The following is a 27,496-nucleotide window of genomic DNA, read 5'->3' as shown; positions in this document are numbered from 1 at the left end:
GTTCTACCTACTTCACAGGTTTGTGGCAATAATAGGATGAAATGTTAGATGGGGAATTGTTTTGAAAGCGTGCAGTGCTCTCTGCAGATACAAGGTCATATTATCCAACCGTAGCATTCTTAACTTTTACAGAAGTAGAGATAAATGGGAAGAATGTTTGCTTTTGGATTTCATAATTGGGATAATTTATTCACATTGTCAACACAATTTTGTGTCGTGGGCTTGTAACTCACACAGTTTAGTAGAGCGAGGCTTAGGAGTCCCATGGGTTTATCTTTAAATCCTGATGCCTTCTGGGATGCCTGGGGAGGGGGCTCAGTCGACTAAGCCTCCGAATCTTGGTTGTGGCTCAGGTCATGATCTGATGGTTCGTGAGTGCAAGCCCCACATCAGGCTCTGTGCTGACAGTGCAGAACATGCTTGGGATTCTCTCTCTGCCCTTCCTCCCCTCATGTGCGTGTGTGTGCACTCTCTCTCTCTCTCTCTCTCTTGCAAATAAACTTAAAAAAAAAATCCTGACTTTTACCTGTCATGTACTAGTTGGGGGACATTGGGCTGGTTATACAGCTGCTCTGAGCCTCAGCTCCACCGTGGCAAATTCAGCAAGTCGTTGTGGAACTGAAGTGACATAAGGCTCCTTGCTAAGGGACATGGATTAACCAGATACATAGTGGTTGTAGCAGCAGCAGCAGTCGTAGTCTACCTACTAGTGTGATCTCATGTTGTCACCACTGGTTAACCTTTTCCACTCTGGTTGAGAAGCTTGGAAACCACCGAGCTTTCACAACTAGGAGCGTAATTGTTTGGTTTTTAAATTTATTAAATTTAAAATTTATTTTAAAATTAAATTTATTAAAAAAAGAATTTCTCTCTCCCTCTCTCTCTCTCTCTCTCTCTCTCTCTCTCTCTCTATATATATATATATATATATATATATATGTCATCTCCCTTTAAGCCGACTCAGTGTGTCTCATGGATTAAAGCCCAATGCAAGCGAAGCTGTTTGGAGATGCAATTGAACCAAGTTTATCAAAACAGATGACCTGTTCCTTAAGACCCGAGGGTCACTGTTACAAGGCCAACTTTGGCTCTCGTTTTCTGGAAGCAGCACCAGAGGAAGTCATGAATGGCCCAAGACCTAATTTTGAGCCAATAGAAAGTACACATATTTGGCGGGTGGAGGGTTTATAGAGAAACATGTTATTTTCCTGCTGCTGAATTCAAACAAATGTTAAGTAATTGACAGAGGAATGCAGCATATCCCAGAGCTTCATCTGAGAAGCACCTGAACAGCAGAAGTTTTTCTAAAATGATTTCTTTGATGATTAACTTCAACATTATGCCCTTGAACTTACCAAAACGGCCGTGGAGAACACACAGTCATAACTTGAGGTACTAGGTTTTCAAGAGCTACACGGAGCATTGTGGCACCTGTAGGCAGGGTCACCCGGGGTGGCGAGGCACCTTGCTGGATGTTCCTGGTGTGATCGTGTTGACCTTCTTGGAAACAAGTGAACTCTAAGGGATCGCCATTGTTGGAGGGTTTTGAGAGAGGAACAGTTGTTTGACGGTGTTGAATTGCGATGGGACGTATAAATGTATGTCCAATATATTGGACATATATTTATGTCCCTAATCATAGTGTTTCCTCCCTAATCGTTGCTCTGTTTTTCAGTTTAGATAGCTAAACTTTAAAAATAGAATTCAGGGGCGCCTGGGTGGCGCAGTCGGTTAAGCGTCCGACTTCAGCCAGGTCACGATCTCGCGGTCCGTGAGTTCGAGCCCCGCGTCGGGCTCTGGGCTGATGGCTCAGAGCCTGGAGCCTGTTTCCGATTCTGTGTCTCCCTCTCTCTCTGCCCCTCCCCCGTTCATGCTCTGTCTCTCTCTGTCCCAAAAATAAATAAACGTTGAAAAAAAAAATTAAAAAAAATAAATAAATAAAAATAGAATTCATTCATAATAGACGAGGCCACATGGTTCTTCCATTCTGTAATGTAACGCGTACGGTCTTCTTGATTCTCACGGAAAGCGCTTTACGGAGCTTCTGTGAAACCCCACAGTTCTACTTCCGTGGTACGAAAGAGAAACTCGGAGGATGAGCGTTTGATCTGGGCCCTTTTGGAGACTGTTCTATTTTAAGTCAGGCTCACTAGTGTGAAGTAGCTGTAAAATGTATCTCTAGAGCACTGAATGACTTGAATAGTTGAGCGGAAGACTTTAACATTGACTTGTTGGAAGTTGGTGAACACGTACAAAGAACAATAATTTCCTTTTCTTTTAATTAGCACAAGTCTGCTCCATCTGTTTGCATTGAAGCGGTGATTTCAAGCGCGACTTCATATTGTTGTCAATTTGAATAAGTACAGAGCATTAGTTAAAAACGAGGAGGCTTGAGTGATTTTCGAGCGCATAGGTCTTGTGGGTGAACCATCTTCTTGCCCCAAGCATTTTTTTTCCTTAGAGTTATAATATCTCAATTTCATTTAGACTCTCATCTGTGTTAGAACTACAGGATAGTTTTTAGAAGGGAAATGGCAACTGGAAATGATTTGCAATGCAGGTGATTGAGAAAAGATTACTGTCAGTGGTCAGCAAGAACTATGTTGCTCCCATGTATTTTGGCCCAGCTATCCCCGTGTGTGAATTTTAGGTCCAAATGCTGCAAATAGTTTTGATCTCTTTATGACCGTTTCTGCTACAAGAGCGAGATGGCCACGGCAGAGTTGGCTGATGTGAAAATACAGGCTGAAACTTGTTGAAAACCGATTTTCAGTTGTGAGGAAATATCTAAATTGGTCAGTAGCTTTGCGGGATTGAATTCTGTCTTTAAGCAATGTGGGCTGATGGATATTTCTTAGCTCTCAGCCAGCTTAGACCTGCAAAGCTCATGCAGGAAAGCTGTTGGACCAGAGATAGGACCCACTGTTGAGATAGAATTGTAACTTGTTGGGGCGGCAAGAGGGGGAGTCCCAAGAGTGTCTCTTGCTTGCAGGTAATTACCCGGATAGTTCACAGCAGATGAATGGAGTTACCTTGTCGAGGTGACTCCTGGGATTGGAAACTCTTAAGGGGCTTTGTAATGACTTTATGTGAGTAAACCGTCCGTTTACTTCCGATTAGACTTCTCAGGTGCCCTCTGCAGACTATACTGCAGGTAAGGGCAGTTTTGAAACTGTATTTACTGCTGCTTCTGACTTGGGAGCCTACAGCTGACCATCGAGAGCTAAAAGGACAGAGTCCTGTTTGCGCTTTTGTAGTCAAAAAGCTGATTATAGACACTTTACACTTTTAAAACCATTTTGGCTGATTTTCACTCATAGTAATAATTTAATAGCTTTGACTGTTTTTTAAAGTGCCTGGAAGTCTTTGAAACGGAGGGACCGGGTGATAATTCTCACGTTTCTGGGCCCGGCCCTCCTGGCCATATCTGCTATTGCCTGGTGTGTGTTCAGGGCGAAACGAAAGAGATGCTTTTGAGTGGAGAGTAAATTCTAGGCCTCTGAAGACAGCCTGAAATTGGACATGAGACCTCTTTCTTTCCCAAAATGCATAAGTGGCCCAAGCGTCAGTGATTCAAAGTCCAAGGAAATGTAGGACTTCAGAGACAGGGGTTCCCACGAGCTTTAACTGTAAGAATTCCCTATTAACATAGTCATAAGTTACAGTTTTGGCCTCCGTTAATCGAGGAAATACATGGCAGAAAACCTCCCTGGACTCAGAAACAGCTTAAAGTACATTGGTATTATTTCTGTTTTATGTCTGATCTACCGCCCATCAATCATCTCTCTTCCCTTCCTGCCCTGCGTCCCTGTAGCTTTAGAAAACACTGCAATGTCATCACCACGCTCCAGACCCTAGGAGACCTGCCTCCTGCCTGCCTTTGTAATCTCGTCCTCCTGGCCCTTGGCTTCTTGTTCTCTCTGTCCTTCAGCCACAGAGGTGTCCTTTCGGGCCTCTGGACAGGTCGAGCTCATTCCAACCTCTGCGCCTTTGTGTGTGTTTTTCCTTTCAGTTAGAATAGTCGTCTGCACAATCTTCTCGTGGTTGGATCCTATTGTCATAGAGTCCTCGCTTCAGAGAAGACTTCGTGACGCCCCAGTCTGAACAGCCTTCCCTGCTCTTTGAAATAACGCTAGCCCTGTGTAGATACTTCAAGACACAATAACCACGGTGTAGAATAGCCTTTGGTTTAATGTTGAGAAAACTCATGAGGCTCTGTTTATTAATGGTGAATAATGCCGGCTTCTTTGTTAGAGAAGTAGGTGTGCATTTTCCGACACTTCGCTAGAATTGCCCATTGTTACTCAAGCTTGTATAGGAAGATTATTTCTATCAACTACTCGCGTCTGTTCAAGAACTTTCTCTGCAGAAGTAGAAGGGGAAGTGGGTTTTCCAAGCCATTTTCTAAAACCTGAAAGTGGGGGAGACTCAAGGCTGGAAATCCTGGCATTTAAATGATCTGGGGGTATTATGTCACCTAATGAAATTTTTAGAGAAGGAAAGGATTATCATGTTGGTTTCAGCACTTATAAATTAAGGCACATTAAATTCTGAGGGTGTTAGAAAAATAATCTATATCCAGCAATTTGCTGGAGCCAACTCTTAACTGGCTCATATAGGAACTGCTTGTTAAATTTTCAGGAATTTTGCAAGCAGGTTGACTTTACATTAGTAGACTTGAAATTGGCTTGAAATTGGCTATGGTGGGAGTATTTATACCATGGAAATTGGCAAATGCTACAAACCAAAGCTTTTTTTTTTACCCCCCCCCCCCATGGAGAGGGGGTGTTTACCAGCACACCATTTATATATAGCCAATATTTCAGAGGCTGACAGTTTGATGATGACGAATCAATAGGGTGAGCTCAAAATAACCAAGTTCCTTTTATGGTGTTTGTATTTCCAAAGCCACACATTTGGAGCACGGAAGAAAAACAATGTTAATGGATTGTTTATACACAGAAGCAGACAGGAAGGATCAAACATCAAGATCTTTGTGTTTGCTTCTTACAGTCCCCAGGTCAGGCTGCTGAATTCGTGCAGCCTGTTGTTAAAATATGTACTCTGAGCGAGAGCAGATAGCCGCCTTCTGGAACTTGTGATAGCAGCTTTCCCCAGCTCCCAGACTGATCACCAAGCTCGCTGGCATCGCGTGCAGCATCATATTTTAGGTACAGCGAGTGTCTTAGACTCTGTCTCAAGGAAAGAGAAGGAGTCACAGGAGACTGAGGTGGAGGCTGTGATCGATTCTAGTCCATAAGGTTGGAGCAAAGGGAGACGAAGAATTGACCCAGTGGCTCAAGCCCTCGGTGGGAAAGGACTTAAGGGAGACTTGTATGAAGGGGCAGGGCATTCACGATTGCTCCCTGACAAGAACATCTTCGGGTTACGCCACACAGAGGCATGAGATGGATTGTTGGTGACGTTTCAAGGACAGGCGTTTCATTGGACGGTACTTGTGTGAAAGGACAGGTAGGACACAGGTCCCCTATTTCTCAGTGTGTTTTGAAGTGACACAAACACATACGTGACCACCCCCAGTTTTTGTTTCTTCAGAGACTTGAGATCGGACGTCCTCCATTTCAAAAGAAATCTGAGAAGCGACAGCAGCCTGAAGTTCCCCTCCCCCCACTGACTTTGTGGTCAACATTTGGAAAATCTGGGTAATTCTAAGAGATTGCATTAGACCTCAGGGTTTCACCATTTCTGAAGTCTTCACAAAACAGGGTAATAGTCCTACTTAAGAGAAAAGAGAAATGCTTTCTTCACCCATCCTTGGATTGAGATAATTATCTTGGGGAGAATAGGGCTCTCCTTCGAAGCTGGTGGCATTTCTAGGGCTTAGATTTTTAATGGAGCACTATTCATGTTTCCGAAAGGATAAGATGCCATCAGTGGCTCCCCAGGTAGGGATTCTGGGATTGATAGCCTCCAGGAGTTACGATATTAGAAAATAAGGACCTATTGATGACCTCACTCTCTGACCCAAACAAAGAAAATAAAGGCATTTTATGTAAAGAGATTATTTAACTATTTAATTAAATTAATTTCCTGAATATCAACTAGGTCCTGGTGTTGGGAAATGTGATCCTAGAACAGTAGATCTCAGGAGTCACTCTGAAGCTGCTGCTGCCGTTCCTGACATCAGAGATGGTGAAGATAATTAAGAAAGGAGAGGTCATGATAGTCACAGGTGGGGACAGAGTTTTGCATAAAGTTTTGGCAAGCTGGAATAAATGGCTGAAAAGCCCTGCCTGACTAACGTAAAAGTCTCACTTGAAAATGTTTTAATGTTTATTTATTTTTGAGACACAGAGAGAGACAGCATGAGCAGGGTAGGGGCAGTGAGAGAGGGAGACACAGAATCCGAAGCAGGCTCCAGGCTCTGAGCGGTCAGCACAGAGCCCAAAGCAGGGCTTGAACCCACAAACCTTGAGATTATGACCTGGGCTGAAGTCAGACGCTTAACCCACTGAGCCACCCAGGGGCCCCAAAAGTCTCACTTTTAGAATAGTCTATTCTGAAGTTCTTAACAACTGGCTGTCTCTATATTAGGTGAAAATCCCTACCATTAGTATTTAAACGCAGCCACATGAACAAGAATCTATTGCAAAGGGTAACATTGAATATGCCAATAAAAGACATAAGAGAATATGCCAAAAAATATGTCATTGTTTCAATGAGAAGTGGATGAAATTAGATTATTTTTATTTCTCCAAATAGCACAGTGACTTTTTATAAACTGCCTTTAAAGTGATTTTTCAATATGAAAAAGCATGCCCCATTCTAGAAAATTTTATAAAGAGACAAAAGTAGAAAGAAAAACATAATTCTGTCACCAAAGGCAACCAATGCCAACATTTTGTTTATTTCCTTCTAAAATTGTTTCGGGTCATTGCTGTATATACTCTGTTATGTCCCTTCGCCACTCCCCCCCCCCCTTTTTTTTTTTTACTGCTGCTGCAATTAATACTATTACCATCTTTTTTTTTTTTTACCTACCATTTACTGAAAAGTAACATTACGGTCTTCACATAAAATTCTTCTGAGTTGGTAATTTTTTTCCAGTTTTATTAAGAAATGATCGACATCATCGCTATGTAAGTTTAAGGTACACAACATGGTGGTTTAATTTCTATATATTGTGAAATGATTACCACCGTAGGTTTTAGTTAACAGCCCTCATTTCCTATGGATATAATAAAAAGGACTGAAAAAAATGTCCCCCAACAAGTTTCTCTCTGGATCATACAGCAGTGTTCACTGTAGTCATCAAGCTGTCCATTCCATCCCCATACATAGGTGTAATGGCAACTCTGTGCACTTTGACAACCTTCTTCCTTTTTCTCCTGTCCCCCACCTCTGATAACTGCAAATCCGATCTCTTTTCCGTGAGTTTGGCGTGCGTGGGCGCGCGCGGGTGCGCGCGTTTAAATTAGATTCCACACATAAGTGAGGTCATACGGTACTTTGTTTTTCTATGACTTATGTCACTTGACATAATGCCTTCAAAGTTCATACCGGTTGTCACAAATGGTCGGACTTCCTCTTTTATGGCTGAATGATGTTCCATAGCGCGCGCGTGCGTGTGTATACGTTCTGCGTATTCTTCGTTCATTCATCTGTAGACGCTCCCGTCGTTACCATGTCTAGGCTGTTGTAAATAATGCTGCTGTGGACATGGGCTGCAGATAATCTTTTAAAGTTAGTGTTTTTGTTTCTTTTGGTTATATTCCCAGAAGTGGAATTACTGGATCATATGGTAGGTCTATTTTTAATCTTGTAAGAAACCTCCATTCTGCTTTCCATAGTGGCTGCACCAATTTCCATTCCCACTGACCGTGCGCGAGGGCTCCCTTTCCTCTACATCCTCGCAGCATCTGTTATCTCTTACCTTTTTGATGGCGGCCATACTGATGGAGGTGAGGTGACACCTCCTGGTTTTCTTCTATTCTAAATTGCCTTATTCTCTAAATTCTCCTATCTCTAAGTTCTCACATAAAATATTCTCTTAGTCTAACAACAATTCTGTTTTCTGCTTTTTCACCTAAATATAGTGTAGGAATTTCCCCCATACCGTTACCATTCTTCGTGAAAATTTTTCGTTGCTTTGTCACAATCCCTGGTAAGGGATTCAAGAGAGAGACTCAAATTACCACCACCGTTAAGCTCGGCAACACTTTCCCGGGTGACCACTTTGAATTCCAATGATAGGATTTGTAAAAATATCTTTCCCGCCGACTACCTATTTAATCCATGTCTAAATCATGTCGTGTTTAAAAACATGTTGTGCAGTAGAGTTTTATCTTCCTGGGCACCTCACTCTAAACTGCTTCAAAAAGGAGATTTTCTCTGAAAATATGTTAAGTATGGATGAGGAACTACCACGTTTCTACCGGTTGTTTCAAACGGCTAATTAGGAGTCCAATTCTTACCAGTTTTTTAACCCAAATATTACTCTCGAGCACCTGCACCGTAACTAACATTGTGTTGACACTTGGCATAGAGAGAAAAGTAAAAACGATCCCCATCCACGTGGAGCATAAAGTCTAGTGGAAGAATCGCATACAAATAAGCAAACGAATAATTTTTTACTGTAATTATATATAGTACAATACATCCTAATGTTCTTTTATAATATGTAAAGATAGCGGTAAGAGTGTTTGTGCCATAAAATTTTTTTAAAAAGATTTATTGTCTCTTGTTCACATTTATTTTTAAAAACGTTTTTTAAATGTGTATTTATTTTTGAGAGAGAGAAAGAGACAGAGTGTGAGCAGAGGAGGGGCAGAGAGAGGGGGGACACAGAATCGGAAGCAGGCTCCAGGCTCTGAGCTGTCAGCACAGAGCCCGACGCGGGGCTCGAACCCCTGAACCCCGCAAGATGGCGACCTGAGCGCAAGTCGGATGCTTAACCGACTGAGCCCCCCGGGCGCCCCTTGTTCGCATTTATTCTTCAACTAAGTTGCAAACTTCAATTTAAAATGCTCCTCTACTGGCTTTCTCCCAATCTTCGTGATTAAAGAACATTCTGAAACAAAATGGAATTTCACCCTTTGGTTTGTTTATTGGTTGGTCACGTGTGCATTAAATGATTGTGTATTTAAAAGAAATTTTCTCAGCGCCTTTCCTACTGCCACAGAATTACTTTGTTCCTAGGTCCTTCAGAATACGATTGGATTCCTAGCAATAAAATGCATCGTAGTGTGCCAGAACACTCCATGGCTCTGCTCAACTTCACAGACTATGAAAACGCTTGTCAGATGTGCCAGTAAATCTTCCCTCTCTTTCCCTAGGTCCAAGGATCTCATAAAGGAAGCTATCCTTGACAATGACTTTATGAAGAACTTGGAGCTGTCGCAGATCCAGGAGATTGTGGATTGTATGTACCCAGTGGAATATGGCAAAGACAGCTGCATCATCAAAGAGGGAGACGTGGGGTCACTGGTGTATGTCATGGAAGGTATGGTTCGTAACCCTGAGCCTCTGACATTCAGATATTCCCTTTTCGTCTTAGCCCACACACAGAAGGCCATGGATTACAGGGGACGCTTCCGTGTTCCCCTCTTTTGTTGTTGGGAAACAGTTTGAAAAGAGGCGGGACACGACTTAAATACAGTGGTTGACTAGTTGTACAAAGGGTTTGTGTTGAGAATATTCATCTGAGAGTCGAGGACATGTTTTAGACCTGGGGAAAGGGTGACAGTGTGAAGGAAGGAAACGCTGTTTACTGTGCTGCGTAAGTCTGCACACTGTCAGGTCGTTGAGCAAGCTCACGAAGCTTCCAGAGAAACTTGGCACCGTCGGGAAGTATTCTTGGTCAGATAATCAAAGTGTCAACTCTACTTTTCATTTTCAGGATATGACTGGGTTTCCTGCTATTGTGCTTCTATAAAAAGAGAGTGTTTTCAGCTTTTTATATGTGTGTGAAAGAGATAAATCAGACCGGTCAGATGGCCTGTTAGCTGCCTAATTAATAAGAGGGATAGATTGTTCCATAGATGTTGCGCAAATGAAGATAGAAACCGTTTGGGAAAAAAAAACAATTGAGGGAGGCACCATACAAATGTATTTTATGCCCAGACAGATTTTCGTATTGTTTATTTCTAGCTTGGAGCTTATAATGCCATGTTTCCTTTCGGGGGAGGGGGGGGGGCGGGGGGGAACAAAAGCCTGAGGTCATGACCAGACCAGCCAAGGAGAAAGTGAGTTCAGAGGTGCCTGTAAGATCACAGAGTGGCCATACAGAAATCACAGTCAGTTTACAGGTGGTGATTGGTGTTTTAACCAAAGCATTCACGGCAATCTCCTAGAATTGTCAAGTTTATAGGTTGTTAAGAGAAGGGGCGTTATTTGGGCAAGTGGCATCACTTCTCTGAGTTTAACCTAATTTATGTACTTTTAAAAAAGGCACGACTTGCTTCTGACAGTGGTTCTCAACTGCTGGTGGTTCTGTCCCTCCACAGGACATTTGGCAATGCCTCGGGACAGTTTTGGTTGTCACAATTGCAACGGGGACGGGTCGGGGTTGGGGGGAGAGGCTTCTGGCATCTCGCGGCTAAAAAGCAGAAACTCCGCTTTGCCAGGCAGGCGCCCACAACAAAGAATTATCTGGCCCAGATTGTCCTTAATGCTGATATTGGAATGGCCTGCATTTTCTGTCTTTACAAGATTGTTATGAAGTTAACATGAAACAGTCTGGGTAAAAAATGTGTAATGTACAGTGTAAAATGTTAAAAAATAGCAGTGGGTGGTATTATTCCCATCAAATACCTGACGGTATATAAGAAATGTTCTTCCTGCATATGTCATTCACCTTTTAATTTTCCTTTGTAGTCTTTTGTTGACATGTATTAGGCGTTCAACTTTTAACTCATAATTTCTGTCTTTTTTTTTTTTTTTTTCTCTAGAAGTGTTCGGCTTTTGTGTCAGTGTTCTAAAGTTTCCCCCCAGGCCAAAAAGACATAAATGTTCAGCTAGGCTTTCTTCTGGATAAAAGCAAGACCCAGTAAACAAAAACACAAGCAGTATTCACTTGCCAGACAATTGCAGGGGAAGGAGATGAAATTATAGGGCGAGAGCGTATGTGGGTAGTGAGCAAAATGGATGAGAAAGAGGCGAGAAATATATCGAGGCCGAGCGTAACCTATAAATACAGAGGGATGTGTTAAGGAGTGCTAACAATTACAAACCAAGTTAAAGCATTTCTTAGATTACAGTATATCAGTGGTTTCATAGTTGATTTTTCAGTTAATTCATTGTCAGGCACGTTTGTAAGAACATGCCTATTGTGGTAAAGCGAGGTATATACCTTACTTCAGCCTTTTGCAAATGCTAATTATTGAAAATCCATTCAAGAAATGGATATTTTGAAAACCTGTGTGTTCACTTCGCCTTTATGTTGAGTATCTCTTACGAAAATAGGTTTCTGCACAACCTTGCAAATTTTTCTAAAAAAAAAATATTGTTTATGCATACTATTCTGTTTTCTAAGACTAACTGCAAGCCCACTAGCTATGTTAGAAGAAGCTTAGAAATCACAGTTGTTGTTTATTGAGTGCTTAGAGCAATGCCCAACATACGGAGCATGCTTTCGCAAACACACTCCATGTATAAAATTTATTTAATCTTCAAAACAATCCTATGAAGTAAGGGGAAATATTTATAATTTTTCTTTATAGATGAAGAGACAGAGGCCCAATGAGGTTAGGTGATTTGCCTGGGTCTCCCAACTAGCTCATAGTAGAATTAGGATTGAACCACGGTAATCTGGATTCAGAGCTCCAGCTTTTGACCGTAGGGCTATGTGTTAGGGTTCTCCAGAGAAACAGAGCCAATAGATAGGTAGGTAGGTAGGTAGGTAGATAGATATTGATGGATAGATAGATAGATAGGTAGATAGATAGATATTGATGGGTAGATATTTATTTTAAGGAATTGGATCATGTAACTGTGGGTACTGGGAAACCCAAAATCTACACAGTAAGGTGAGCAGGCTGGAGATCTAGGAAAGAGTTGATGCTACAATTCAAATCTGAAGGCCGACTGCTTGCAGAATTCCTTCTTCCGTGGAGGTCAGTCTTTTTTCTGTTGAGGCCTTCAACTGATTGGATGAAGCCCACCAACATTAGGAAGGTCATCTGTGGCTTGCAGTCTACGGATTTATGCGCTAACTTTAACTTCCTTCCCAGAAGGATCTAGGATGATATTGGACCAAGAGTATCCGGTGATCATGACCTAGCTAGTTGACACATTAAATTCACCCTCCCAGGTCCACTTGTTGTCAACTCTGCCTCTGTGTGCATCTCCTCAGACCATGCTTGAGCTCCAAATAAAGACAGCAACAAGGTCATAGCTCCACCTACGGTGTGGTAAAGATTCTGAGCATAACTGAAAATCCACTGGCACTTTCCCCCCAAAAGAGTACAAAGTCCTTGGGTAATATTTACTCTTCTCCTTGATATGCCCTAATTTAAATACTATGTTGTACAACTCATACTTAAATAGTGAGATGTAGTCAGGCCATCTTATGATACATGATAAGGGGATGTGAAATAGGAAAATGGAAACTTTGTGCACACACACACACGCGTAACCATACACGCAAACATATTTATGACAAAATGAAGAAATACCGATGGCAGCCTTTCCTAGGTAAAGGTAAAGATACTCATCTTTCCTCCATTGCTACAAGCTAATTTTAATAAATTTTATTTATCTTCCTTTTACTTCTGGATTGACTAAATAGCAAGCTATCTTAATTATCTTTTTTAAATTTTTTTTTTCAACGTTTTTATTTATTTTTGGGACAGAGAGAGACAGAGCATGAACGGGGGAGGGGCAGAGAGAGAGGGAGACACAGAATCGGAAACAGGCTCCAGGCTCTGAGCCATCAGCCCAGAGCCCGACGCGGGGCTCGAACTCCCGGACCGCGAGATCGTGACCTGGCTGAAGTCGGACGCTTAACCGACTGCGCCACCCAGGCGCCCCTATCTTTTTTAAAACAGGGTTTTAAATAGTATATAAATATTCAGAGTCACAGATTCTGCAGTGATTCTCTTGCTATACTTCAGTTTAAACTCAGTAAAATGACGATAATCTTATAAAATGAGGCCGATCTGTCCCCAAGCTGTGATTCTAACCAGTTCCATGTAACTTTGGCTGATCTCGTGCTGATATCCTTGTGTCAAAATAATTTCAAATTAAAAAAAGAAAACATCATTTGAATTTTTATAAGTTTTAATTGAAGAAATGTTTCATTGTTTAATTAGTTTTTTTATCAGCGTATTTAATCTCAAAATTTAGATAGCAATGTTCTTGATAGAGATGGATTTTTTTTCATCTGCAAACATTAATATTTATAAAGAGTATGCCATGGCAACAATGGGTGAGTGGGCTATGCAAGATCATTCACAAACTTGCTTATTATCCAGACATTCAGAAAAACACCCAGGGAGTTTACATGGAATATCAGTCCAATTTTCTCTGTCTCTCTTTACTTAAATGAAGTTTCTTTGTGTAATGCGGTTTAACATGTGCCTTAAGTGATTTTTATTTTAGCTGGGCAGGGTCCCAAGTATGATTGCACACCTAAATGTCAGAATTTCTCATCGTTTTAGCAAAAGAGAATAGTCATATGGTAAGACTTCACTAATTAGGATGACTGGGGAAAAATCATCTGGGGGTAGTGTAAATATATTATCATGTATTTTCAAGCAAAAGGAGTCGTGTGACTTTCAGATACTTAAAATTGCTGGCTTAGAGAAGTTTCAGTTTCAAGTTTTGATCAGAATTGTTTGGAGTTCGTTTCTGAAGACAGCAGTTTAAGTAGGTTACATTGCTAAGGCTCTCTTTACATTATAATTACGTTTTCAACTGTGTAAATGAGTCTTATCAAGTACTTGAATACAGTTTATTTTCTTAAACAGACATTGGCCTTAATTATGATGTGAAATTTGAAACTGTCCTTCCGTTCTTGCCTTGCCTTTTCTTATCATAAAGATACATTTTAGCCTTCTATCATCCAACACAAAACATAGTCTGATGTAGTGACTTGTGATGGTGAGTGATTAAAACATCTTTTCTGTGAACCTAATCGAATATTTTCACATTGAAAAGTGTTGAATTTGTATCCATCAAAGTGGCTGATTTGCTTAGCGATACTGGTTTTGCATGTTTCCTGTGATATTTCATTGTGGGAGCAGGTAGATTATATTTTGTTTTCTAAAAAGCAGCAAGCTATGTATTTAGTGTTCTTTGAGCCTTGGCTATTTTAAGTTAAACTTTTTAATGAAATTATCCATTCTTTTATGAGGTTATGAGGTTTAAGTTAAACTTTTTAATGAAATTATCCATTCTTTTATGAGGCTATGAAATTATCCATTCTTTAATGATGATAGCTTTTTATCAACTACGTATAAACACCAGGTACTGTTCAATCATTTTATGGGTATTAAATTTTAATCTTCATAGTACCCCTTAGGAGGTAGGTATTATATTATCTGCATGTTAATAGCTAAAAGACCTGATGATAGGCCAGCTGAATGAATTGGCCAGGATCTTACAATCAGTCTTTTGAGGTGCAAACCTGGGCCATCTGCTCTGGCGTCGCCCATGCGTGATGACTGGGCAATGTTAACTTTCCAAGTAAGGATTAGGAGTACTCGTGCGACATATTTATTATGTATTATGTATTATGTATTATGTATTATGTATTATGTATTATGTATTATGTATTATTATCCCAGTTTGAAAAGCCCATAGAAGATGCACAGCATTAAACCTTAGGGTAAAAAAGAATATATACATATGGTTTGATTATTTTCAAGGAAAGACTAGAACTTGAATGGCAATAGTTCCAGAAGAGAATAACCCAGATGTTTTCTATGAATATCTCTTAGGCCTCTCTGCCCCCTTTGAACATTGAACTGCTTATTGACCTCTCCATTGATCTTCAACCATTCAGCCCTCTCCTCTTACTGTTTCCTCTTCCTTATTGAAAGAGCAGCTGTGACTTGGCTGAATCTTGGCCCACCTCTGTGTCCTTACTTGTTTGTGACTCAACTCCGCCGTGCACCTTGAAGGACCTATTTTTTCTGCATGTAATGAAAAGCATTGATCTTTGTTTTCACACAGGCTTTTTAAAGAAGCTCTTTGCACACTTTTAATATGACCTTTGTACACGGATGCTAAGTGATATTTGACTGTTGACATCAACACTCAGGAGCTAGCTTCCCCTTTCCGTTCTCACTGTACCAAGATTGCCCTTTTTCCTTCTGAAGACCAAGTCATGGGCTCACCTGTTTTCTCCGTGGGTTGGTAACCAGGTCTGCGTGTTCGGCTGATGTCTAACACTGCTGATGCTTCAGTGTGGACACGAACCATCCTGCCGGCCACCCTTCAGAGTTACCTCGCATAACTTGATGATACTGCAAGCGCTGTTCCCCTTTCCCACGGAAACATTCTCGCTGTCTCTATATAATTAAATGATGTATGAAAGCTGACATTCAAAGAGGGATTTTTTAGAAAATTGAACATTAATGATGAGCCTCACCGTGCCATTGGCATTCAAAACACTACCTGAGAGTATGAGGGAACGGAATGCATTTTCATATGAATGAGCTCCCCCAGTAACTTTAACATGAGAAACAGACAGTTTTGTTCTCCAAAATCAGGGGTTGCCTTTTGGCCTTATGAGTTTTTCTCCTTCCTCTGAAAGCTATCTTTAAAATAGTTGAAATACCCATGCACTTAAAGTTTTCTACTGTTCTTTCATTGGACCGTGGTTAGAATGTTAATGTTAAAGAGCAAACCTATGCCCTGCTTATAGAAAAAACAAAGCAGACGTCTATTTATAAGAAGTTCTCGTAAGCCAAGAGAATCTGGAAGTGTTAAATGCAAAATATTAAACTCTATTTCATTTATGGAGTCAACGGTGAAGACAAGGGACCGAGATATTTAGATGGCATGGGGATATCATGTTTGTTTTGGAGTGCCAAGCTTCAAAAAAGCCTTTGATAGACTTGACCAGGTCCAGGTCAATATCTATATACACACACGCACACACATATATATACATACATATATATGTGTGTGTGTGTGTGTGTGTGTGTGTATATATACACATATATATGTATATATACATATGTGTGTGTGTGTATATATACATATATATATAGTGTGTATATGCGTGTGTGTATACACATACAATTTTTATATATATTTTATATATTTTACATATATAAAATATATATAAATAAAAATATATATAAATAAAAATATTTTTATATTTATATATATTTTATATATACATAAATTGTGTGTGTATACACACACGCATATACATTTAGACATTGTTTCACGTATAGATGGGGAGTCTAGGAAGAGAGGATAATGTTTGAGATACTGAAAATGCTGTCTCTTGAAAAGGGAATTAGTCTTCATGAATCTTGAAGAGCAAAGAAATGCCAGTTCCAGGGAAGACTTTGGAATCAATATGCTGCTGATAACATGCTCCGGGAGTGAAAGGAGCAGGTTGATGGGGTGCCAAGAACAGTGTCTCGGGAGGCATTCCAGCCATGACTCCAAGGCACCTGCTTGGAGGAAGTTCGTGGGGGTGGAGGAGGGATTCCCTGCGGCTGAATCATAAGGCATCTCTGTCCCTTCCCTAAACTCCCACGTTCTCAGTCTGTGGGTTTGTGAATGCGTGTCCTCGTAGCTAGTCTTTCAGCACCTGGCCCTCTGAAGGCTTCCTCTCACAAACTTGCCTCTACACGCAATGTGGTGGTTACTTTGAAGTGTTTTTGTACCCTAGGATTGAAATCTAATAATACCACACGAGTTTTTCTGTTACTTCATTTTTTTTTGCTTCCATTCAATGTTGCGCTGTATAACCCAATTTGTTTGTCCTTTCTGCTAAGGATTATATTCTGATTATTTCCAGTTATTTTGCTCTAGGTTACTAACGCGGCTGAGCATGAGCATCTATTCATATGTTCGTGAACTGTCTGTGGTTCTTTTGTGAAGTGTCTGTTGTGGTTTTCTGCCAGTTTCTCCCTTTGGATTGGTTGACTTTACCTAGTTTCAGATTTTCATCCCTGTTGATTACATGCATTGCAAAGTATCTTTCTCAGTCTATAGCTTTAATTTTTACCCGTTTGTGAAATCTGCTGATGAACAGAAGTTACTAAATTTACTGTAGTCAAATATATCAATCTTCTTGGTTTGTGCTTTTTGTATCCTTGTAAGAAATCCTGGAGGGTGGTATTTTTGTCCATGAAGGCATGTACTTAAGTTGGTGTAAGAGGAATTATCTGTCAAGGAATAGATCCACATTTATAATCTAAATGAGAGTTGTCCTTTTGAAAGCAGGAAGCTGGGAATATATTTATTTTTGCTTCTGTGTTCTTTTTCCACAATGTATGTGAAGAATTCTTTATAAATTGTCCTTAGAGGACAGTACATATTTTTGTATATGCTTATTTTTTTTCTTTTTTGTCTTTTTTCTGTGAGGGTATGTTTTACATTTGGAAATAATTCCAAGTCATTTAGTGACAGATTTGACGAACAGGGGTAGGTGATGAAGCGGAGTGATACTTTTTCCCTTTGTTGCTAATATATATGCACCATCGTAAAGTAATGACATTTGTTGTACAAGTCAGGAAAAATTAACAAGGTGCTTTAAGGACATAATTTATTGAAAATTTATTCTGAAGGATGATGTTCTCTTTTTTTGTTTATTTTTGAAGGGGAGAGAGAGAGACAGAGCACAAGCAGGGGGAGGGGCAGAGAGAGAGGGAGACACAGAATCCGAAGCCGGCTCCAGGCTCCGAGCTGTCAGCACAGAGCCCTATGCGGGGCTCATACTCATAAACCGTGAGATCGAAACCTGAGCTGAACTCAGATGCTGAGTTGAACTGAGCCACCCAGGCACCCCTGAAGGATAATGTTCGTTAATACTCATTAGGCTACCTACATCTTTGTGTGATTTTGTAAAAGTAGCCTCATCACATTGTGGTTCTACCAATGTCCTCTGTTTTCTTTCCAAACTGTTAATGGTGGAATTGAATTTATTACATTAAGGAGGGAAATAGTGTGGCTCCTTACCTTTGAGGACTCCTGAAAGCTAAAATCTTTGAAAATCGCTGTGGTTGGTTTTTTGTGTTTTTTTTGTTGTTGTTGTTGTTGGTTTGTTTTGTTTTGTTTTGTTTGAGACCAAAAAAGTTGGAAAGCCATTATTAAAAAAAGAAAAAAAAAAAAAAAGAAACTGAAATTGATAAAGGAGATCATAGGTTATGTTAAAAAGGTATAAGTATTTTTTTCTTACAATTAGTTCATAACAGTTACGGGTTTTATTTCTGTGCTGGTTCATTTTGCTACAATATCCATCCCTCCATTCTGCAGTTTTGAGAGAATGGCAAATTTTAAAGTTAAAAAATGTGTTTTCAGTGAACATTAAAAATGAAAACAGCGTAGCTGAAAAACATGGTAAGAAAATAGATATTAGTAACTTTTTGGCAGTAGTGTGATAAGGCATGGATTTTCTGCTAATGAGGGAAAACTTACTTCGGCCATCATTATGTGAAACTGTTGGCTGGCTTGCATGCTGAACGTTAAACAGGCTTCTGACATTGTTGTGGGTTCAATTCAAAATCACATAGATGTATTTCTGCAGAGACTTTTAACAAGATTTTGAATGATTTTTGTGGGGGGCTGGATAGACTAATGCTGTTAATATCCATTCCTCTAATGAAAAATCCCTGAATGGTTAGCATTTGTGTTGGCATGTGCTCAAAGGGCTGGGCAGATAGGAGCTACTTCCCAGCACAAAGAAGCTGCCTGGTGTGACTGCCATGGCAACAGCCCCCCACCCCCACCCCAGGACAAAGGACCAATTGGAATTGGTCTCTGAAGTCCTTATTGGAATTCTCCCATGACTCCGCATTTGAGAAATGCAGCCTGTGATAACACATACGTTATCTGAAATTAACTACTGTAGCTTTGGAAGGTTGAAGTCTGAGTCTGATCTTTATATCTAGGCCCTTCTGCAAACTCCTTTCTGATGAAAATGAAAATGTTTTTGTGCTAAAGCTTCTTCTTCTTCTTCTTTTTTTTTTTTTTTTTTAACTTTTAGTCAGTTTTGAGACAGAGAGAGAGAGAGAGACAGAGCACAAACGGGGGAGGGGCAGAGAGAGAGGGAGACACAGAATCTGAAGCAGGTTCCAGGCTCTGAGCTGTCAGCTCAGAGCCCGATACTGGGCTTGAACTCAGGAATGGTGAGATCGTGACCGGAGCCAAAGTCCATCGCTTAACGGACTGAGCCACCCAGGCGCCCTGAAAGCTTCTTAGGTAGTGCACAGAGACATAAAGCTATGATAGATGATTTAAGATGGTATTAACATTAATTCCTGAAAATTCACATTTTATGCATATTTAAAATATCAAGAAATTATTATTGACTCTATTTATGTTACTGATTTATATAATGTCATTTTTTCTGCATTATTTGCCCAACTTCACCAAAGCTGGTTGTTTTTGTGTATAATGAAGCCACCTTTTAGTTATTCAAAGGAATAAATGGAAGCAAATGATTTTAAAACAAGACAGGATATTTACTATTTACTACGTGCAATTTTATGTAACTTAACAAGAACACTTAGGTTACTTTGTATACTCTTCATTATCAAAGCTGATTAAGTTACTCTGTTCATTTATCAATAGCAAAGCTGTACTAGAAAAATTATCTGGTGAAGGTGGCCAAAGTATTATGAAAGGTGGTTTCCCATGTCACCAATACCAATATGCAATGATGTATTTACAGAGGAAAGCTAAAACTTTTCACGAGATCATAATTAACAGTCAATGTGCTTAAAATTTTCCTTCAGGAACTGATCATGCTTCTTTAAAATATCACTTATTTCCTACTGGCAAAAAGTGGGAGTATTTGTTTTCATTAGAGTTTAATTAATAGCCCATTATAATAACTTTTAACTGAAAGCCATTTACATACTCATCAATTTTTTTAAATTTATATGATTAGAAGATTATAATTCAGTATCATATTTTATATTTAACTTGTTTTTACAGAGCATCATTTTATATTATTCTTTTGTTGTGTTTTATACTGTTTTAGAATATTTAATACCTTCAGCAATATTCTTACTATATATTTATGGTGTCCCCAATGTTCTAAATTAAAGTCATTTTTTAAAAGATTTGTATAATTTGCTCCAATATTTCCAGTGCAAAGATTTTTATTGACTCAGCCTGTTGTGCCCATGTGTGTATATGAATTTACATGAAACGATTGCTTCCCAGAGTTCACATTATATTTTAGGAGATGATGGGGTTGTTACTATAATCTATAGGATTCTGTCGGTGGTTAAATTCAAATTTATAAGGAAAATAGAGTAACAACAATAATCATAAGTATTGATGATAAGGCTCCCAAGTGATTTAAAACTCAGTCTGCAAAGAAAAATACTTAATTTATAGGTTTTTTAGAACAATTTTCATGCCATTTTCTTAAAATTAAGATAACTTTTTTTTTTTTAATTTTTTTTTCAACGTTTATTTATTTTTGGGACAGAGAGAGACAGAGCATGAACAGGGGAGGGGCAGAGAGAGAGAGGGAGACACAGATTCAGAAACAGGCTCCAGGCTCCGAGCCATCAGCCCAGAGCCCGACGCGGGGCTCGAACTCACGGACCGTGAGATCGTGACCCGGCTGAAGTCGGCCGCTTAACCGACTGCGCCACCCAGGCGCCCCTAAGATAACTTCTATGGAAAGTCTTGACATTTCTTTTCATTAATCCTGTGAATTTAAGGTTTTATTTCTCACGTCAATTCTAGAGGTCAAAGTCACATGAAATAATAGGAAGAGTGTTTCAGCAGGTTTTCCTTTGTGTTCAGAATTAGGTTCCATATATACATAGCAGGCATCGCTCAACTACCATTGTCTTCTTCCCACCATATGGCGAGTTTCTACAAAAGTAGGAAAGGTGTTGGAGTCATAAAGCAGAGTGTGGATTTGACTGAGTGTCGTCCATGAGTACATGAAATTCCTGGTAAATCCCTCGACAATTGAGAACCGCAAAGAAAGTATTTAATGAAATTCTTTTGGCAATACGGTTTCTTTATTATGACTCACCTATCGATTCATCTGAGTATTTATTCGTGCCTGCTGTTCAATTCCTACAAGTGCTTTCCCAGTGCTGACCGTGTCTCAGTGGACACTGAGGTAGGATAGTGAACAAGACATACACGGTCCGTGTCTTCCAGACCCTGCATCCTGGCGATGGTGGTAGGGGAAAAGGACAAAGAACATTCACGAAAGTAAGCACGATACTTCTGGATAATTACCGGGGCTCTGAGTAAATTGATAAAACAGGGTGATAGAAGAGAGACTCATAGGTGGGTCTGGCAATGATCAGGTGGGTCAGGGAGGACTTTCCTGAGGGTATGATTTGAGCTGAGACCTGAATGCCAAGGAGGAGCCAGACACGCAAAAGTGTGGATAGAGGTTCCAGATGAGGGCACCTGTAAGTAGAAAAGTGATGAGGTGGGGAAGGCTTGGCGTGGTAAAGAAAAAAGAAGCCAGTGTCAGGATTTGAGGTTGGCAAGGTCACTTGCAGGATGCTGGAGGCGGTTCAGTTTTATTCCAAGACATTTAGAGAGCATTGGAGTTTAGGCTGAGATGGGGCATGAGAAGACTCAGGTTTCATGAGTAGAAAAACGGATACCGCTAATAATTGAGGGTGGCGAACACGTACTGTGGAGTGGTGGGGTCCCCAGGGGGTCCTGTTGGGAGGTTGTAGACGGCAGTAATCCAAGACAAGTGGAATGCTGGCTTGGGCTGGGATGATGGCACAGGGCGTGAGGGACGGCTGGTGAATTTGGGCAGCTCAGAGATGTTAGATGAGGGTGAAAGAGATAAATTGGGGGACGCTTAGGCTGTTGCTTGAAGAGGTTGGGTGAGTGGTGGTGCTGTGTTCTGAGATGGGAAGAAGGGTGAGGAGTTCATGGTGAAGAAGTGCCATCAGGAGCCCCTTCCTGGCAGTGTGAAGTTCAGGTTCCCATGGAGAGACCACATGGGTGACACCTGTGTGACAGCCCAGGTGAGAGGTCTGAATGTGGACGTGAAGTTCTCCTGTTAATAAAACAGGGCAGAGAGAGAAGACCGGCGGAAGTCCTCTTGTGGTTAGAGTGTTCGTTGTACCTGCCACAGATTAAATGGGTGAATTTTGTAATTTTACAGATGTCGTAGATAGGGGTATTCATAAATGCTTTAACATTCTTTAATGTAAAATCTTTGCAGCCAACTAAAAATTCCTTCCAGTATAATCCCGCTATTTTTTTTTTTTGAAGGAGCGGTTCTTGAAGTCTGGTCTGGGGAAACTTGTAGGGGCTCTTTGAGGTCAAAGCTTGAGGTCTTGTAACGGGAACACGTTATTTGTCGGTCATGTGTGTATAGTAGAATTTTCTAGAAGGTAGGATGCCAAAGCAGAGGATGCGGCCCTCTTCATCAATTGGATTCCCAGAAAGTATCAAACAATGGCATGCTTGTTAGTAACATTCTCGTTTTTAAAATATAGTTAATTTTATAAAAATGCGTTTTTTACATGTGTTAAGTTTTTTATTTTCAAGTGAATACATGTGTCAAAAAATTTCCTGTGTTAAGGTCTAATGGAATAAACATCAATAGATGTAACCCAAAGAAGCAAAATCTTTTTGAACTTTTCAGTGAGTTTTGTTAGTATCAAGAGGTTCTGAAACTAAGTTTGAGAACCACCACCTTAAGCCGTGTGACCTGAAGACAAATATGACCAACTAGATGCTTGTTCCAGAAAACACACTGGATTAGTTTAAGGTTTAAAATATCAGATATTGACTCACCCACCCCTGAATAGCACACATGAAGGATCATGTTACAAAACAAATGTCTTTCATTTTTATTTATTTTGGTTTATTGTAGTACAGTTGACATAAGTTTTGTTTATTGTCGTATAGTGTTCGTTTTAGGTGTATGACATAAGGATTTGATATTCGTGCTGTTGTGAAATGATGACCACAGTAAGTCTAGTAGCATCCATCACTGCACATGGTTACATTTTGCTTCTTGTGATGAGAACTTTTAAGATTTATTGTCTTAGCAACTTTCAATTATGCCATCCAGTGTTAACTGTAGTCCCCACGCTGTGTGTTATATCTGCGGGACTGGTTTCTTTTATAACTGGAAGTTTGTAACAAAGGCCTTTTAAGTAGAGTCCTGGTAAGTTAGAAACAAAAGTTTCTTTTAAGGCGGACATTTAAATCTAGAGTAAATAGCCAATACTGATTAACAGTGGGCAAGTCAGTTGCGTTGAAGTGCTTATTATTCTGTTAATTACATTGCATTTCACAGTTTGAAAGGTATCCTTGATGCATTTTGTGGGTTCTGTTTGGACACTTTTTAATGTTCAAGATTTGGGAATTTAATTGGGTTCCCCAGTGATTATCCTCAATTAGTGTAGTAGGGTGCTGTTTTTTTTTTTTTTTTGTAATTTAATTTTTTTTTAAATTTTTTTTTTCAACGTTTATTTATTTTTGGGACAGAGAGAGACAGAGCATGAACGGGGGAGGGGCAGAGAGAGAGGGAGACACAGAATCGGAAACAGGCTCCAGGCTCTGAGCCATCAGCCCAGAGCCTGATGCGGGGCTCGAACTCATGGACCGCGAGATCGTGACCTGGCTGAAGTCGGAGGCTCAACGGACTGCGCCACCCAGGCGCCCCTTTTTTTTTGTAATTTTAATTACAGCTCTAAGGAATAAAGGAATCAAATATCCTTTGAATCCAATCAGCATTTTCAGAGAAGAAAGTAGTTTTATATTGTGCTTATTTCTTACTTAAAAGAATTCTAGAAAATGTAGCATTTTATATTTGGAAGGTTCAGAGCAGTAATGCATCTAATATCATGGATGGTTTCAAATGAAAAAAGAGAATATGTCATTTTACACATGGTCGCAGAGTGGTCCCCTCAATGCATGTGGAAACCGAAATTGGCAGCTGTCTTTTGGATGTCTCTTTATAAATTCTTACCGCTAAGTAAATGTTTGACATGTCCATGTAATTCTCTTGTGATGTATTTTGCAAAGAGCGTTTTCGTTTGCAGGTGCATATGCTTGTGTTTGGTATCTTACCACCATCCTCCTAAGTATTGTCTTGGGAGAAGTTTAGAAAACAAACAAACAAACAACTTGCTGCTTTCATTGATTTTTCTTGGGAAGTCAAGTTTCTGGTTTCTTCTCCCAAAGGCAGATCTTAGCACATCAGTAACGTTAGAGGATAAAAGGCTTACCCCAATTGATCACACATATCATATTATTTGGAATGAGAACTTAATTTTAGAATTTGTTTTTTTATGCAAGTTCTAGGTTAGTATTTTCTACAACAGTGCATTCTGTTTCGTGTTCTCACAAAGCGTGGAGAGTTTGTTTGTTTTTTACTTAAATAGACTGCTGAGTTAGGTTTCTGCCTTTTGTCTTTGTGTGCTTTATATTATAAGCTTTGGACATTTAGTTTCGTTGTCTTGTGGAGGCATGGCCGTTGGACTGAGCCATTAATCTTGGGAGTTTCCTCCAGGTCCATCTGGTAAGTGGCTCTGTGACCAGCTTGAAGTGCTTAGAGTAACCCTCTCTGCACCTGACTGCATTTCCCAACTTCCTGGGCGACACCTCATTTCTCCTGCAACCCTGGCCCACACTGGAGCCTTGGGGATTACTCCAGGCCCCATGTCTGCTTACCCTCAGGTCCTTATTGCTGTCAGTTACCGCTTTGTTTCAGGTCTTCGGAACTTCTTGCCTGAATTTTCCCACCAATTCCTACAGATCTTGCTGTCCCTGGACTTCTTCCACTTTGATACATTCTCTGCACTACCATGAACAAAACTTCCTAAAAGACCAATGAGTTCATGCCATCTCCTTGCTTGCCATTTTCCAGGGCTTTTCCATGATAAATTCCAAACTCCTTAGGATAGCAGACTCTGCAGTGAAATAAAGAGAGCTGGGTTCTGGAACTTGGCAGACAGGGACTTGAATCTTGGTTTTGCCACGGAACTAGCTAAGTGAGCCTAGGGGAATTCTCAGACTTATAAAGCATCCTTTTCTCATTTGTCAAATAATAAATATGTCAAGCATCAAGTCCCGTGTCTCGGGGTAGCCCTCACTCACTGATCTGCCCCTGCTTCCCAACTAGATTCTGTACTCACCACTCCGTGGCTTTGGTTCAACTTCCTCGAACGTTCTCTTGTTTTCCTCTGCTTGGGATACACACACTAAGACATCACCACTCTTTAGAGTCACTGTACGAGGTGGTTCTGCTAAGAAGCCGCCTCTGACCCTTCCCTACTAGGCTGGGTTCTCTTCTATGAAGTTGCCGTAATATCCTTTGTGTCCCTCTCTATAAGCCCTCTGGTCATACTGTGTTTCATTCATTCATGTAATTTATTTAGAAATGCTTATTTTGCACTCCTGTATCCTTTGGAAGGGGAAAAAAATAGTTACAAACAGAGAGGGAGGGAGGCAAACCACAAGAGCCTCTTAAATACAGAGAACTTGATGGGGGTGTGTGGGGGGGATGGGTATTGAGGAGGACACTTGTTGGGATGAGCACTGGGTGTTGTATGTAAGTGATGAACCATGGGAATCTACCCCCAAAACCAAGAGCACACTTCACACACACTGTGTTACCAATTTGACAATAAATTATATTAGAAAAAAATGTACTTTGCATATGCTATGTGCCAGGCATTGTTCGATTATTCTGAGTGTTTGGGTTATAGTAGAGACCAAAGGATACAAAATGTCTGTTCACGTTGTATTTATTGCCTCATTGAGAAGATATGAAACAAACATTTATAATGTGTGTGTGTGTGTGTGTGTGTGTGTGTGTGTGTGTGTGTGTGTGTAATAGGTTGGTGATAAGTGCTATGAAAGCCAAAGCGTGGTAAGGAGGTAGAGAATGACCTGCAGGACGGGGACGGAATTGTGATGTTATACACAGTAGTAGAGGAAGTCCTCTTTGAGCTGAATGTTGAGCAGAAGTAGAGAAATGAGCAGATGACAGTGTTCCACGCTAATATCCAGAGGAAGACCATTTCGGCCAAGGGAATACAAATGTGCAAAGACCTAAGATGGGTTGTGGTTGACGTGTTCAAGGAACGGTAATGGAAACCAGTGTGGCTGGAGTGGAGTGATTGATTATGGGGTGGGGTGGGGACTCAGGTAAGGAATTCGTTGATATCACAGAGCTCCAAATGGGCTTGGAGTCCGTGTTAAGGACTTTTTATTATTATCATCTTGTAATCAAGATGGGAATACCCAGGAGAATTTGAGCTGAAGTGCACCACCCTCTAATGTATGGCTTCCTTGCGGGCACAGAAATTCTGCGGTAGCAGGGAGGGAAGCAGGGCTCCCAGGAACCTAGATGTAAGTTCAAGATCTAAGAAGCAGTCAAGAAGGGTTCATGCTGACTTGGACTGAGACCGTGAAAGTGAAGGTGGTAAAAAATGGTCAAGTTGGGAGAACTGTGGTTGGAAGTTCAGCCAGTACTATTTATTAATGGATTGGACTGGAAATGGTACACCAGATAAGACAGGAGTTGAGGATTCCAGACTTGTGGCCTGAACAAGTAGAATAATGGAGTTGCTCTTCCCAGAAATGGAACAGATTGAGAAGCAAGGCTGTCGGGGAGCGTCTGGCGTACAATCGTCGATCGCGGATTTACCGCATTAGGGATCTGCTCAGTTGTATAAAAGCCCTCACAGCATTATGGTTAGAATAAGATATATGTTTATTCCTCTTGGCCTTCATATCCTTGAGGTGAGAGGGGCTATGCTGTCCGTCTGGTTGTTCAGGCACCTAGGTTTCTTCCATATTGTTGCTCTAGGGCCACCCGAGGGGGATCACCACACTCAGAGTTGAAGCCGGGCCACTGCCATGTTGGAGGTCCATCCTGGGGGGGGGGGCAAGATGAAGTCTGAGAAAGCATGGAGCTTCACCCTGTTCTTATGCTCTCGCCCATAACTCAGCTACAAGGAAAGCTAGAAAAAGTGATCTCTGTAAAGGTAGCCACCCGTCCGGTACAAAATTGGTCAAGCATTCTCTTCCTGAAATGTAGAGAACGAAACTTTGGGAACGCTCCACCATATTTGTCTGTCTCATAAGCGGCTTCTGGTCAGGAACCACGGATGTTCTCTGTGACCCCAGTACTTACTCCGGTGCCTGCACATAGCACACATTTACCACATGTTTGTCTCATTAAAACGAAGTTAATTACACAGGACAGAGATTAGTATACACTTGATAGTGTGTGTCCTCCTGTAAGCTTTTGAATTAATCTTATAACTCATTTTTCATATTGCAGGCCACATGTTTAATGCGTATTTATCACTAATGGAGAAAAACTAGCATTTCAGTGATCTTTCAGGCTGTGCCTTATATTTAGTGGTTATCCAGGATG

The 27,496-nt window shown here is 40.6% G+C and overlaps 1 protein-coding gene across 3 annotated transcripts in view; it reads left to right on the top strand.

The window, feature by feature from the left end:
* Positions 1 to 27,496, top strand: part of PRKG1 (protein kinase cGMP-dependent 1) — a 1,163,528-nt gene that overhangs the window by 66,426 nt on the left and 1,069,606 nt on the right. Inside the window, exons 1-2 of one of the 3 annotated variants that reach the window (XM_040454315.1) lie at positions 7,620 to 7,704; positions 9,297 to 9,463. In XM_040454315.1, the coding sequence (XP_040310249.1) occupies positions 7,667 to 7,704; positions 9,297 to 9,463 (205 nt within the window). In that variant the 5' untranslated portion in view covers positions 7,620 to 7,666. Of the gene's footprint in view, positions 1 to 7,619; positions 7,705 to 7,741; positions 7,763 to 9,296; positions 9,464 to 27,496 lie in introns of those variants that run through there. The other 2 variants (XM_040454316.1, XM_040454314.1) reach the window with 2 other exon arrangements.

Source organism: Herpailurus yagouaroundi, unplaced genomic scaffold, assembly GCF_014898765.1.
Source record: "Herpailurus yagouaroundi ecotype Mexico unplaced genomic scaffold, PumYag 211, whole genome shotgun sequence".
NCBI classification, from domain to species: Eukaryota; Metazoa; Chordata; class Mammalia; order Carnivora; family Felidae; genus Herpailurus; species Herpailurus yagouaroundi.
This window is presented reverse-complemented; position numbering and strand designations above follow the sequence as displayed.